The sequence below is a fragment of the Dendropsophus ebraccatus genome, chromosome 7, assembly GCF_027789765.1.
Source record: "Dendropsophus ebraccatus isolate aDenEbr1 chromosome 7, aDenEbr1.pat, whole genome shotgun sequence".
Taxonomy (NCBI): Eukaryota; Metazoa; Chordata; class Amphibia; order Anura; family Hylidae; genus Dendropsophus; species Dendropsophus ebraccatus.
The window spans coordinates 6,344,559-6,357,901 of record NC_091460.1 but is presented as its reverse complement, the minus strand read 5'-3'; the positions used below and the strand labels follow the sequence as shown (position 1 = coordinate 6,357,901).

Genomic DNA, 13,343 nt, shown 5'->3' with positions numbered 1-13,343 from the left:
TATGTCTCTTTCTGTGATAATTTTCTTTTTAATTCTTATCCTCCATTCACAGAATTATCACAGAAAGAGACATACTGGATATGCATGCTGGAATCCCAACAACCCAAGGGGTTAAACAAAGTCTGTAGCTTCCAGTCCTTCCTATAATGAAGTGGTGCAGGAGCTAGTTCGCCATCTGGTGGAGAGAATGTACCTGACATCCTGTATGTAGAAAATAATTTAATTGTAACATAATATATAATTTAAATAGATGAAATTGTGACATGATTATGTTGGTATAAGTGGAACTTGATTTTAATGTATTTTGTCTTAGTCAAGGATTTGATATCGTTGTGAAATAGATGACGTCATGAATACTATTTAAGGCTACATTCACATTCTGTAAGAGACTGGCCGTTCCGTGACTCGGCCGGGTCACGGAACGGCTGGTCTCTAAAAAGATCATCCCGGCAGTGGAGGTCTCTTCAACAACTTCAACAACGCCCTAAGCTGGATGCATGGTTCCCTCCATGACGTAGAGCTAAGGCTAGGTTCACACTGCGTTTTCAGCATCCGTTTAACGCATCAGTTTTTTGCAAAAAACGCATGAAAAATGGATTGCAAAAAACGGATTCATTTGTGTGCATCCGTTTTTCCATTGACTTCCATTATAAAGAAAAACGGATCCGTTTTTTTTGGCGGACCAAAAAACCTTGCTGACCCTATTTTTCTGGACGTTAAAAAAAACGGATCCGTTAAACGGATGCTGAAAACGCAGTGTGAACCTAGCCTAAGACGTTAGTTAGTGTGCGTCTAAGGGTTGGCGGCACAAGGGGCTTTCCAGAAGTCTCTGCAGTCTTGTTCTATTTCTCCCAGGTTCTGTACGTCCTCATTACATATGGATGGTAACTTTTACTGGTTCTGGCCTGTTCTGACCACAACCCCAATCCACAGCTCGTAGAGCCCAGAGATCCTTGTAATGCTGTATCCAGTAACACGAGACACGGACACGTATATACAGTATGAGATAAGCTTTATTACAAGGTTCAGTAGATTATTAAAGGATATAAAAACATAAGGGTTACTATATATATGTATATAATATGAAATTCTTATACTGATCAGCACATTGCTCTACATGGCGGTACCATCCCAGGTAAAACCCTCTGAGAGTCTCAGCACAATCCATTGTCTTTGGTCGGTGAAGCGATATGACTCAATGTATAAGTGTAACTCAGGAGGAGGAAACAAGATAGATGACTATATACAGGTCTATATACACTAACTATTGTCAGCCCTATCAAAGTCATGTGACAAGCAGGTCCTTGCCCCTCTTACAGCACCTTCTCACATTGACCTAGATCGTATCCTTCTGTGTATGTCCTCACCATAGATGATGGCATGGCACCAGTATGGGGTGACACTGGACGTTATCGATATAGAGAGACAAGTAGGAAGCTTTGATACCCATAAGAAATAAGCTTTGTACATTGTACAGATCTATTCCATCTCTATGGCCAAACTCTTTTTTTTCCCCATCAGGTTATTAGTTTTGGATATCTAGAATGGTGTAATGTGTCCATGAAAACTGGAAATAAGCCAACGAGATCCAACATGATGGTAGCCCATGTAACCTACCTGACAGCAGCGTTAACGGACGCTAAGCTTTATACAACCCCTATTACGGCTTCCATCCATATTGGTGAAATGTTGGCCGAACTGGACAATTCTCTAATGTGTATGGTGGCTTCCCGACCTTCCCCGACAGAAGATGTTGGGTTAAAAAAGAACAAGTCAAGTTGGATTCCAGCCACCTAAGGCTGGCTTTACTCAAGCGTATATTGGATTCATATGCACATCTGTAGTAGGAACGCAAGGCTCGATCTAAGGAACCGAACTGACACGACCAGTGGTCGGGCCGGGATTTACTTTAGTAATACGGATGTGTACACACATCTGAAAAATACTTGTGTACGCCAGCTGTACTTGTATTTGAGGAGATAAGAGCTGTCTGGCAGCGGCATACCTAACCTCCCCCATTTAGGACACAGGAACACTCAGCCAAGCAGGACCCCCATGTGTATGGAGTGAATTGAGGAGATAGCTGTTGGACAACCACTATTCAAGCTTACAACGTCCTTATTATTAGACCACTGTCCACCCTGTAGTCAGTCCCACATATAACGCCCCGTACACATGATTTGAGTCATATCTTTGGGAATCGGCCTCCTCACTGATATGTTCCATGGGTTCTCCTGCCCCGATCCAGTATACAGTAGTCACCAACCAGGTACAATATAACCTTATAATATAATTATACTAAAAAAACTGTACAAACATCATCCATTTGCTACTGGACTATGGTCTTGGTCCGTTCCATCCACATCTACCTCCATGGTGGATGTTCCATCTTCTCCACAGTGACTTGGGTCTGGACCTCGGATGTCCTCTTCTGGAGACGGGTCTAGGCTCACAGTCACACTGTCTCTAGAACCTTCAGAGTCATTCGTAGGAACTTCCTGGTAGCCCTCCCTCCCCCGCTCCGTCTCAGATGGAGTCTCGTTACGTGATAACTCAAGTTCTGATGTCTCGTTTGATGTATTTGCAGACTCTGCTTTTCCGTTTGCTTTTAGACCTGTTAGAAGAAGGAAAGATTAACACGTTTTCATCTCACATTGTGGTTGCAATGATGACAGATCGGCTTACATTACATCAGTAGCAGTCAGTTTTGGTCCCATAGAGGTGCATGAGGCCTGAACCTTACCCCAGTATATGGAGACTTATGGATGGCAGCTTCCAAATGAATCCAATGGGTAAAAATTGTACACAATGCTTACGGAAGCGGTGGAGTCCAAAGGAGAACGATCCTAAACCCAACTAACCCTAACCTAAGCTTAGAGGGTTACTCTGTCTTGATCTTAAAGAGCTTAGATACAGTTAGATACAGGAGACCTTAGTGTAATAAACTATTTTTCATGGCAATTGGAACACTGTTTATGAAAAAATAGGAGTATGCCCCATCTTACTCTCCCCAAGTGGCTCTGTTTACTATCTAGTGGTCGTGCCAGGTTACTCCAACTCAACTCCCATTCACTTCAATGGGAGCCGAAGCTGCAGTAACCTGGCACAGTCACTATACAAGGACTGGCACCTCATTGGTAGTGTATATGCCGGAGTAATGTCGCTGTCTACTAGCTGATCAATTGGGTTTGTCCGGTGTCAGCCCCCACCAATCAGACATTGACCTATCCTTTGGATAATAGACCCAGGAAATTTGATTTGTGTATTCCGACTTATCTTCCCCTATCCACATTGCACCACCACTTTATTCATTCTCTATGGGAGCTGGTGAAGGTAGCTGAACATTGTACCCGACTATCTCAAGGAATAGAGTGATGGTGTGTGTGCCAAACTGCGACCCCATTCCAAACAAAGGAGTTGGGCTAGTTGGGTCTGTCTAACACAGTACTTAATTCCTGCAGTACTCTGGTATGGATGCCTTCTGGGCCGGGGATTGATGGATCTTAATGTTGGCTCTTCCTTCACCTTGGAGCCAATATGTCTTGAGTAGATTTAAATGAAGAAGAATTGTTGCAGAAATTTCACAACTGAAACTTGAACCCATGCATCGGTATCAACATCAAACCACTGGACTTCTGGGGGCCTCGCTCAGATTACATTAAAGAAATTTCTCCAACAAGTCGGCCACATGTGACATTACCCTTAGGCTCATTTTACTTTTAGTTAATCCCTTAAAGGGAACCTGTCACCCCCCGTGTCAAGGTGAAGGTCGCCTGACCCCCAGGTCCCGCTCCTGGAGCCGGTCCCGGGACGGAGATATCCTTGTCTGAAGCCCGGCGTGCGCTGTAGATGGGTCCGATGCCCATAGAGAATGATGGCTCAATTCATTGTCTCTGGGTGTTCCGACAAGGATATCTCTGTCCCAGGACCGGCTCTAGAAACGGGACTTGGCGAGATTGGGGTAAGTATTCGGGGCTCTAGCTGGGGGTCGGATGACCTTCACCCCGGCACGGGGGGTGACAGGTTCCCTTTAAAGGGACAACAGGTTATGTCAAATAATTGGTGAAAGGAAGGGTTAGGGTATATGTACACAGAGAAATTTTCATGAATAACTCCCCACACGCTCCCGCTTCCCTCTCTGCTGACTCCATAGACTCCATTCTATGGTCAGCGGGTTCCACTGTCCTCCCAAAAAATTAAGAAAAAATTACTCTGTGTGCATGTACCCTAACAGGGTGGGGTTAGAGATTCTCTCGCTGATGTAACGTGTTTGCCACCACCACTGCGCCATGTTGAGGAGAAACGTGTGTAACTTTCTGAGACATTTTTATCCCTCTGAGCTGTAGAGATGGATGTGTGCTAGAGACAATAACCGTCCTGCTGTAAAGGGAGACTTACATGTGTACACAACAAAGCAAAAGCCAACAGTGACTAAGGGGACAATGAAGGCAACGAAGAAGATGAGGGCGATAGTCCCGCTCCCTAGATGTGATGTTGAACTTCTACAGTCCTTGTCTGGAGGAAAAAAAAATAAGAAGGTCATATGTAGGCAACACAAGAAGAAGAATATGCTCTAGAGGTCAACTTTGGAGATAACCTTGAAATCAGCGTTTTCATCACATCCACCTACCTTGAGTGGATACTTTAACCTCTGAAGATGTCTTGTTGCCAAGAGGAGTCGACACTCTACAGGTATATCTCCCAGAAGAACCAGGATCACAACCATCCAGAGACAAGTAGGAGTTGTTGCCCATTCTGGTAATGTTCTCAGTGAAGACTTCTCCATCCTTTAGAAATGTCACATTGAATGGATCTTCTCCCTGGACTCTGCACTCCAGGAGGATGACATACTGGTCCCCATGCTTTGTCTCATTCACCTTCTGCAGAGTTGGCTCTTTCAATGGTCCTGTAAGAAGACAACGTTGTATGATCAAGCACAAAGACCAATACCAAGCTCCCCCCACTTTTACTTTTGCAGGAGGTGACACTTTTCAAACCATGGTTTACCCTGGTTCTGAGCTTGCTGATCCTGTCTACATCCCTACATATCTGGTACCTTTCTGTTCTAATGTTGAACTTGTCTCCATTTTTTGAGTATTTTTAGTTCTTTCCAATTGCCTTTACCCAATACAACCTGTCTATTAAACCTTGAACATACAGATCTCCATATCCACCAAGTCTCTGCCCAATGTGCTACGTGGCAAAGTTACAGCCAATTGGTGAATATTCACTAAGCTCTGACCTGTAGATACATACGTGGACTTGGAAAAAGAAGAGTGTGTTGGCTTCTGTGCATCCTGGTTAGGCCTATGTCATGCTGGTTGTGGTTAAAAGGTTACGGAGAACCACTTTCAGCCCATTCATCCCCACCAAAGGAGTAATGTTATTGAAAGGACAATAATAACATATCACCAACTACTTCCATGTCCATACACATAAACTGGTCAGAAACAACTGCCACAAGGGACGTAAATCAGTTTTCTTCTTGTAATATCGGCCATAGACAATAGCTTTTAGCCAAATGCTTGTTTAGCAGACAGCCATCTCTCCTGATCTTTATATACCCATGGAGACGTGACTTGTGAGGAGCCAACATGCCAAGTTCTTTTCTCTCTGACATTTGTTGTTGTCGGATCGGAGGCCACCATACGTAAAATTGTTGGTCTCCGCTATGACTTATGGACAGATTTGGTCTTCTTTAAATGTTATTGGAAGAATTGAGTTAGCATCAAATAGTATAAGGTTTGATGAGGCAACTGTGAATGCTAGGAGATATGGAATGAAGAGAACATAAAACTTTCCCAGTATAGGACTCACCAATCACATAGAGCTCTATTTCAGCCACAACCTTCATGTCCACCACCTGCTGATAGGTACCGCTGTCATTTTTTGTCAGGTTATTCAGGACAATTATGCCATTTGTTGAGTAGAACTTGGCTCGGAGTGTATATGGTTCCAGCATGTTTCCAGATCCATGGTATGCAAATAGAAGTCCTTGGCCCTCTCTTTTTAAATCATATACTGTGCTTTTAGAGATGTCCACTGGCGGGAAGGTCATCGATGACCCAACTTCCTGGTAAACTGTATGTTTTTTTATTTCAGCATTTACTAGAGAAAAAACAAAAACAAGAAGAATAAAGGTCAGAAAACTTGTTAAGTAAGAACACAAAGTGCTGCAAGTGTTTTTTCAGAAAACACTATGCACAAGCACAGCCTAAAGCATAGACCTCTGCCATGGTGGTCTATGGAGGTTAAATTGAAGATCATGTTGGGTTCAGCCTTCATCTCTATAAGTGATGCCAATGTAATTCTCCAACTCACACACAGTAGTAAAGAAGTGAGAACAAGGGTAAAACTCGCCTAGTCTCCTAATAGAATGTAAGGTACAAAACAAGTAGTGATCTATACTCATCATTGATGGAGATCTTGTATGGAACCAACCCAAGTGTAACAACTTAGTCTCCTTCTAGAATGGGAAGTAAAAGAAATTTCAGGGCTATCCTGCCAATGAATGGAACCTAGCATAGAACCAACCCAAGAATAACACCAATCTACTGTGCTACGAGAATAAAGGATCCCTCCATGGGGCTCATGAAGGGTCTGACTTATATAAGGCTTATTCCCATTTGTCACTCTCCACAGAGTCAGCAATAATAGCAAACAGGGGAGGGGACCAACTCATGAGCAGCCTCCTGAATGATCTAGGGCTGTTGGGTTTCGTTCACGGATGTTGGAGTTACTATGGCGCCATTTGTTGTGTTTCATGTACAGACCTTAGATCCTAAACACTTTGGACTTTTGTTATAAACATCTCGTAGATGACCAAGTTCCATTGTTTTCACCAAGCTTCAGGTATTACAGGGGTTTCCGGACTTACCGAGCTAACACTTCTATCTGGTTCTATCCGGCTCCACAACCTGCCCCCCCAGGCTAATAGAGGAATTTACTAGACGGTGGATCAGTGAGCCTCACACAGCAGTAGCATAGGGCCGTCTCTCCTGGACACCATATACACTGACATACTGTAAGGATCCCTCCGCTGTGTAAGCAGGACCTGGTTGCTCTAGGAGTCTTCTGTCAATAACTATTGTGTAAAAATCCTTTAGTGTACCTGTTATCATAAAAAATTTCTCACTTGACATCTCTTCTGACATAGAGATGTGTCAAAAGTTTTGATCGGTCCGGGTCTGAGTGTGCACACCTGTACAGATCGGGAGATGAGTGTGCACAAAGCACAATCATACAGATCGGGAGATGAGTGTGCACAAAGCACAATCATACAGATCGGGAGATGAGTGTGCACAAAGCACAATCATACAGATCGGGAGATGAGTGTGCACAAAGCACAATCATACAGATCGGGAGATGAGTGTGCACAAAGCACAATCATACAGATCGGGAGATGAGTGTGCACAAAGCACAATCATACAGATCGGGAGATGAGTGTGCACAAAGCACAATCATACAGATCGGGAGATGAGTGTGCACAAAGCACAATCATACAGATCGGGAGATGAGTGTACAGACCCGTACCGATAGGGAAAACGAGCGGGGAGAGGAGCAAGCTGTGTCAGTGATAAGATTCATGCTCCATAGACTTACATTAGAAGCCCGGCTCATCACATGACACAGATATGGGAAAGCGACTTGCTTAGCGCGAGACAGGGGAGAGCGGCCTCTAGTGACTGCTGCAGTGCGGCCACAAGAGCAAAGAGAAGAGGAGACCCAGGTGAGTATAAGAGTTTGTTTTTTTATGTTATATGCTATATGGGAGGGGGAGCACAGGGGAGCTATATACTACTGGGGGAGCGCACAGGAGGGCTATATGGGAGAAAGAGCACGCAGAGGGGTCTATATACTACTGGGGGAGTGCACAAGGGAGCTATATACTACTCGGGAGGCTACAGTATATACTACTTGGTAGCACACAGTGGGGTCTATATACTACTGGGGAGCACAAACTGGAGATCTATATACTACTGGCAGAGCGCACAGGGGTCTATATACTACTGGCGGAGCGCATAGGGGGTCTATATACTGCTGGGGGAGCGCACATGGGGTCTATATACTACTGGGGAAGCAACAGGGGGGCTATATACTACTGGAGGAGCAACAGGGGGCTATATACTACTGGGGGAGCAACAGGGGGGCTATATACTACTGGGGTAGTGCACAGGGGGTTTATATACTACTGAGGGAGCAACAAGGGGGCTATATACTACTGGGGAAGCAACAGGGGGGCTATATACTACTGGAGGAGCAACAGGGGGCTATATACTACTGGGGGAGCAACAGGGGGGCTATATACTACTGGGGTAGTGCACAGGGGGTTTATATACTACTGGGGGAGCAACAAGGGGGCTATATACTACTGAGGGAGTGCGCACGGGGCTATTACTATGTGGAGGCACAGCAGGGTGCGTTATTACTATATGGGGGCACAGCAGGAGACATTATTACTATATGGGGCACAGCAGGGGGCATTATTACTATATGGGGCACAGCAGGAGACATTATTACTATATGGGGCACAGCAGGGGGCATTATTACTATATGGGGCACAGCAGGGGGCATTATTACTATATGGGGCAAAGCAGCAAATCCTACATACAGGGGGCAACCCAGATACCTACTGGCTTTACAGAATTACTACTGTATGGGAGTAAGTTGCTAGAAATGTGTGGAGCCTATGATGTTTGTCTGGCAGGTTCTGAAAAGATTAATTGTGGCTGCAAGAAATCATCATGGAGGTCTGGGCCAGATGGAGAGGAAAAGGAAAGCGATGCCTCAGATCAAAGAAGACGTCTCCTGTGAGTCCCTGAATGATGATTTTTGTATTCAGTAGAACATTATTTGGTAGGAGCGCTGCACTGCTCTATGCCGTAATAACAGTAACAGTTCATGAGGAGCAGGGAGTGCACGCACTAGGTAGCAAATGTTTACAGTTTAAAAATAAAATAATCATATTAATAAAGTGAAGGGGGTACGCCGGGGCCCTGGAATTTAAAAATAACAGAAAATCTGAAGTTGTGAACTACACCTCCCAGCATGCCCTGACAGCTATAGACCTTCAGGGACTGCTGAGAATTGTAGCTTCCAGTATGTCCAACAAGATTAGATGGTATATAGTGTCTGTGCTGCAGTGACATTATATAATTTTCTCCCGTACGGTAAGTGGGCCTGTGGGCGTTGAAATGCCAGGGCCGATTTTCAGTCCCAGTCCGGCCCTGCTGTGGTGTCCGGATGACTTTAGTATAAGATGGATGAGCAGCTATAGCAGAATAATTGTGATGGATGCAGAGAAGCAGCCGACAGAACTGTGAACGCCGCTCTGGATGTATGTAACTGCAGTATAAAACATGCACCTTCAGAATTATGAATGCAGCTCTGGATGCATGTAACTTGAGTATAAAACATGTACCTTCAGAATTATAAATGCAGCTTTGGGTGTAACTTGTGTATAAGGTACAAAATGCAGTAACATCAGTAAAGTGAATACAGCTTTGAATGTGATTGGAGTCTATTTAGTTTCACATGTGTGGGTGGATGACGTCACTTCACTGGGCTGACCAATAGTGAGGCAGATATTAGAGGGAGGCAAGGCCACAGCAGAAGGTTATAAGAGGCACGTCCAGAATGTTCCACAGCACAACCCACAGTTACAAGAACAGCCTATCGTGTAACCAAATAACTGAGCTTCTGTGACGTACGGTAAGATACAACGTAGAAATACTGCCAGATACAGGATCTCTGACTATGGACACAAGCAGAACCTTCAGACTGTTACCCCAGCTGGGACCATACAGAATGGACACCCAGAGAAGACCAGAAGACCATCTCCTCTAATGGAAGAAATCCTTAGATGTTTCTGAAGACACCAGGAGATCCCATGGAATATGTGAGGCTGGCTACTCAGGGAGAACCTAATCCAGGAGATGACTTCATCAGGACACAGTGATATCATGGATTGCTAGTTCTGTATATAATATCAGTTTATTGTAGGATTGGTATCATGGTGGATGTGTCTGGCTGGACTGTGAAGGTAAGTCGCTGGGAGAAGTGGAGACATAATGGGCTGTTAGTAGAGACACTTAGGATAATGGTTCTGACTATAGGATGGGTGTGTGTGTGTGGGGGGGGGGGGGCGGTGTAATCTTAGTAGAAGGTTCAGTCATTGATATAAGATGGTGGGGTGGTCTTCTTATGACATAGACCCATCATACAAATATAGCTGTAAAATGTCTCCATGAACCTGATCATTTATTGCATTATGTTTTATTTATATAGTAAGAACCTATTGTGCAGTGCTGTACATTACATGGCAGTATAGGGTTAAGTACAAGGTAGAGAGAGAGCAATGCTGTAATTTTATATGGTTGACATTGGGTTAAATACAGACAGGGGTAGTGGTCAACCCCACGGCAGTCCCCTAATTTATCATCTACTGATATATCAGATATCAGATAGTAAAGATATATATTATTTTAACTTAAGAAAAGTCCCTTATGCAGTGGAGATGCTTTATACTCCCTGGGACACCACTGACCGAGGAATAGTGTACAGCCAGCACATTATGTACTATGACAGCAATGGCTATGCTTGCTACCGAGTCATCTCAGTCCTCTGCTATATGAATAATTCCCTTGTGACCACCCATAATGGGCTAGATAGAACACCTGGGTCTGCAGCTGTGCTGGTAAGGAGAAGTACAAAGGGGTGTGGGGGTGGGGGATGGGCGCCATGATAAATGAGAGGCGGAGTGAAACTAATCTCATAATGAAACTGAATATTGAATTCCTGTAGCTATGGTGACTGGAAACCCCCAGAGTCATTTACAGGAATGAATGAGTCATGGGAATTTCCTATAAATGATCAGTGGGCAGTGAGATCACGCTATGTATACCCCGCCCTCCTACATCATCTGAGCCTTATTATACAACAATAGTTATATAATTCATATTATTATCCTTTATATTGATTCCAATGATGAGGTGTTTATCCCCAGCATACGCTTCTGCAACCTAGGTTCTTTCATCATAAAAACTGAGACAAGGGTAGTTATAGACCCCACTGCAGTCCCCTGGTAAATATTATAACCCTGACATAGGACAAAGACATTAGACACACAGAATCTTTTACATGATGGGACACTTAGGAAAAGCCCCCTGCTCCATCTAGTCGCCCTATTAGTATTTCCCTTCTTATTATTTTAGGATAGATATATGTATACACCAGGCAGGTTACATTATGTTATTGTGGATCTACCAACCACATCTGCTGGAAGTTTCCTCCAAGCCTCTACTACTCTTTCAGTAAAGTAATATTATCTCACGTTGCTTCGGATCTTCCCCCAGATAACCTGTCTCCTCTTGTTCTAATGTTTAGTTTTATATTAAAAACTTCCCTTCTAAACCTTATTTAGTCCTTTAACATATTTAAAGGTTTCAACCATGTCCCCCCTTATACCCCACTCTAGGAAGGTCCTATATGTGATCATATCTATTGCCTACAAACACCACCCGACCCAGATACCAAAGGAAGGTATACATAGTGTACAGCCCCATCTTATGTTATATTTGAGTGATGACTAGTACTGGGACCTCAGATTTCCCATTGTAACCTAGAACCCCTGACCTATCTTATTGTAGCAGAATGAGAAGAAGCTTTGCCCAGTGAGCTGACACTTATAGCTCCCAGTTATCCCTGTGCCTAGTGAATGTTCTACGCCATACATACCAGTATACGTATAGCACGTAGGTCTCACCTGAAGCTGTGCTGGTCACGAGTAGTAGTATAAACAGGAACATGGAGGTCTCCATGCTGAAAGCGGTGAGGGGGGACGAGGGGTGAGAGGCGAGACGAGACTAATGCGATAATGAAAGTGTAAATAGGGATTTTCTTACACAGAATGAATGGAAATTCCCCAACATGTTTATGAGAATCTATACACATTTACGAGAAATGAATGAGTCATTGGAAATCCCTGCGCTGTCACCGGCTCACGCCACAGCCTGACGTCATTTCTTTTTTTGCTTTCATGTTGTAACCCCTTATAACCCTGTGCTGTATAATACTGGGAGGATAACACTATAAGGCTTCATTGCATATTGTTTTTTAGTGATACATTGTACTTCTCTTTGGGGTTTTGAGTTGGTTGGTGCGGTTTTATGCATTGAAAACAAAAAGGTAAGTTTTTTTATTTATTTATAGTGTACCTCAAATACCTTGACATGCTACACAGGTATTAATATGGCATGACTATATGGATTGGCTGGAGGGGGGGTCTTTGTATGGCACATTACATGACCCCCCGAAACACATTACCTATCTATCTTATTATATATACAGTACAATAACTGTAAATAGGTTATTATCATCCTTTGTGTATATAGCCCAGGGGTACAGGGGTAGTTATGGACCCCATGGCAGTCCCTGATAAATACCCTAATCCTGACATAGAAGACAACACTTAGACATAAAGAAATCTTTTGCACTTCAGATATTGCCCTTATACTGTAGAGAGGTTCTGTATATGACACCGATACCCCAGGGACACCACCTGCCCCGTATACGATGGCACATATATGTTACAGTGTACAGCCCCCATATTATGTGCTATTCCAGGGATGGCTGCTGCTATATACACAGTCATGTTATGACGACTGATAATGAATACATAATTAATACAATTAAGAAACTAATATTCCCGGTGATCACGGTTTTCCCTTTGTAACCTAAAATCCATGATGCACATTATTGCATCGCAATGGGGGAAACATCAGACCTCACAGTAACCCCCCCCCCCAATATATAGGTGCTACAAGTATTATATATATATATATATATATATATATACACAGCACTATATATATATAATGTGGTTCTCACCTACAGCTCCACAGGTGACAAGTAACATGAGAGCCAGGGGTATGAGGGTCTCCATACTGGTAGAGCGTGCACTCCACACCATTCCCAGGGGACAAATGACCAGACGTAAGTCATGTGACCTCCTATAGGTTGGCAAACAAAGGAAATTACCTCATACCTCGAGACGTCTTCTGCTCATTGATATAATAGAATATAACAGAATGAGTCAGAATCATGCCACCCCTTTCCTGCAGCCGCCGGACACTGACATCCTAGAATTTAACCCTTTCAGATCTGCCCAATATACCGTGCAACGAGAAGTATTCTGACTGATCATTTCCTATACAATCTCAGATTATTGAGCTTCACCAAATAATTTCTGCGTCATTCATCTCTAGGTTTTTTCTCATGATTTTTTTTGTCCCACATTTGTGTTTATAATGGATGACTATAGCCGTATATTTATATATGACGGA

General features: G+C 43.6%; 1 protein-coding gene across 3 annotated transcripts; it reads right to left on the bottom strand.

Moving 5' to 3' along the window:
- Positions 1-1,004: 1,004 nt before the first annotated feature.
- On the bottom strand, positions 1,005-13,013 carry LOC138797244 (carcinoembryonic antigen-related cell adhesion molecule 1-like). Of its 3 annotated transcripts, none has more exons than XM_069977126.1 (5): positions 12,889-13,013; positions 5,818-6,108; positions 4,631-4,906; positions 4,399-4,515; positions 1,005-2,614 (listed from the first exon to the last, which is right to left on the bottom strand). In XM_069977126.1, the coding sequence occupies exons 1-5, from the start codon at positions 12,968-12,970 to the stop codon at positions 2,319-2,321; spliced, it is 1,062 nt and encodes a 353-aa protein (XP_069833227.1). In that variant the 5' UTR covers positions 12,971-13,013; the 3' UTR covers positions 1,005-2,318. The 3 variants fall into 3 exon arrangements, with proteins under 3 accessions (XP_069833227.1, XP_069833228.1, XP_069833229.1); XM_069977127.1 differs by lacking the exon at positions 12,889-13,013 and adding an exon at positions 11,765-11,923; XM_069977128.1 differs by lacking the exon at positions 12,889-13,013 and adding an exon at positions 11,737-11,819.
- Between the last annotated feature and the right edge of the window lie 330 nt (positions 13,014-13,343).

Coding starts and splice junctions, on each gene's coding strand:
- LOC138797244 (XM_069977126.1), bottom strand. CDS start 12,970: ATGGTGTGGAGTGCACGCTCTACCAGTATGGAGACCCTCATACCCCTG. Junction 6,109..12,888: donor TGTCACCTGTGGAGCTGTAG/GTGAGAACCACA, acceptor TTTTTTCTCTAG/TAAATGCTGAAATAAAAAAA. Junction 2,615..4,398: donor TTGCTTTGTTGTGTACACAT/GTAAGTCTCCCT, acceptor TTCTTCTAACAG/GTCTAAAAGCAAACGGAAAA.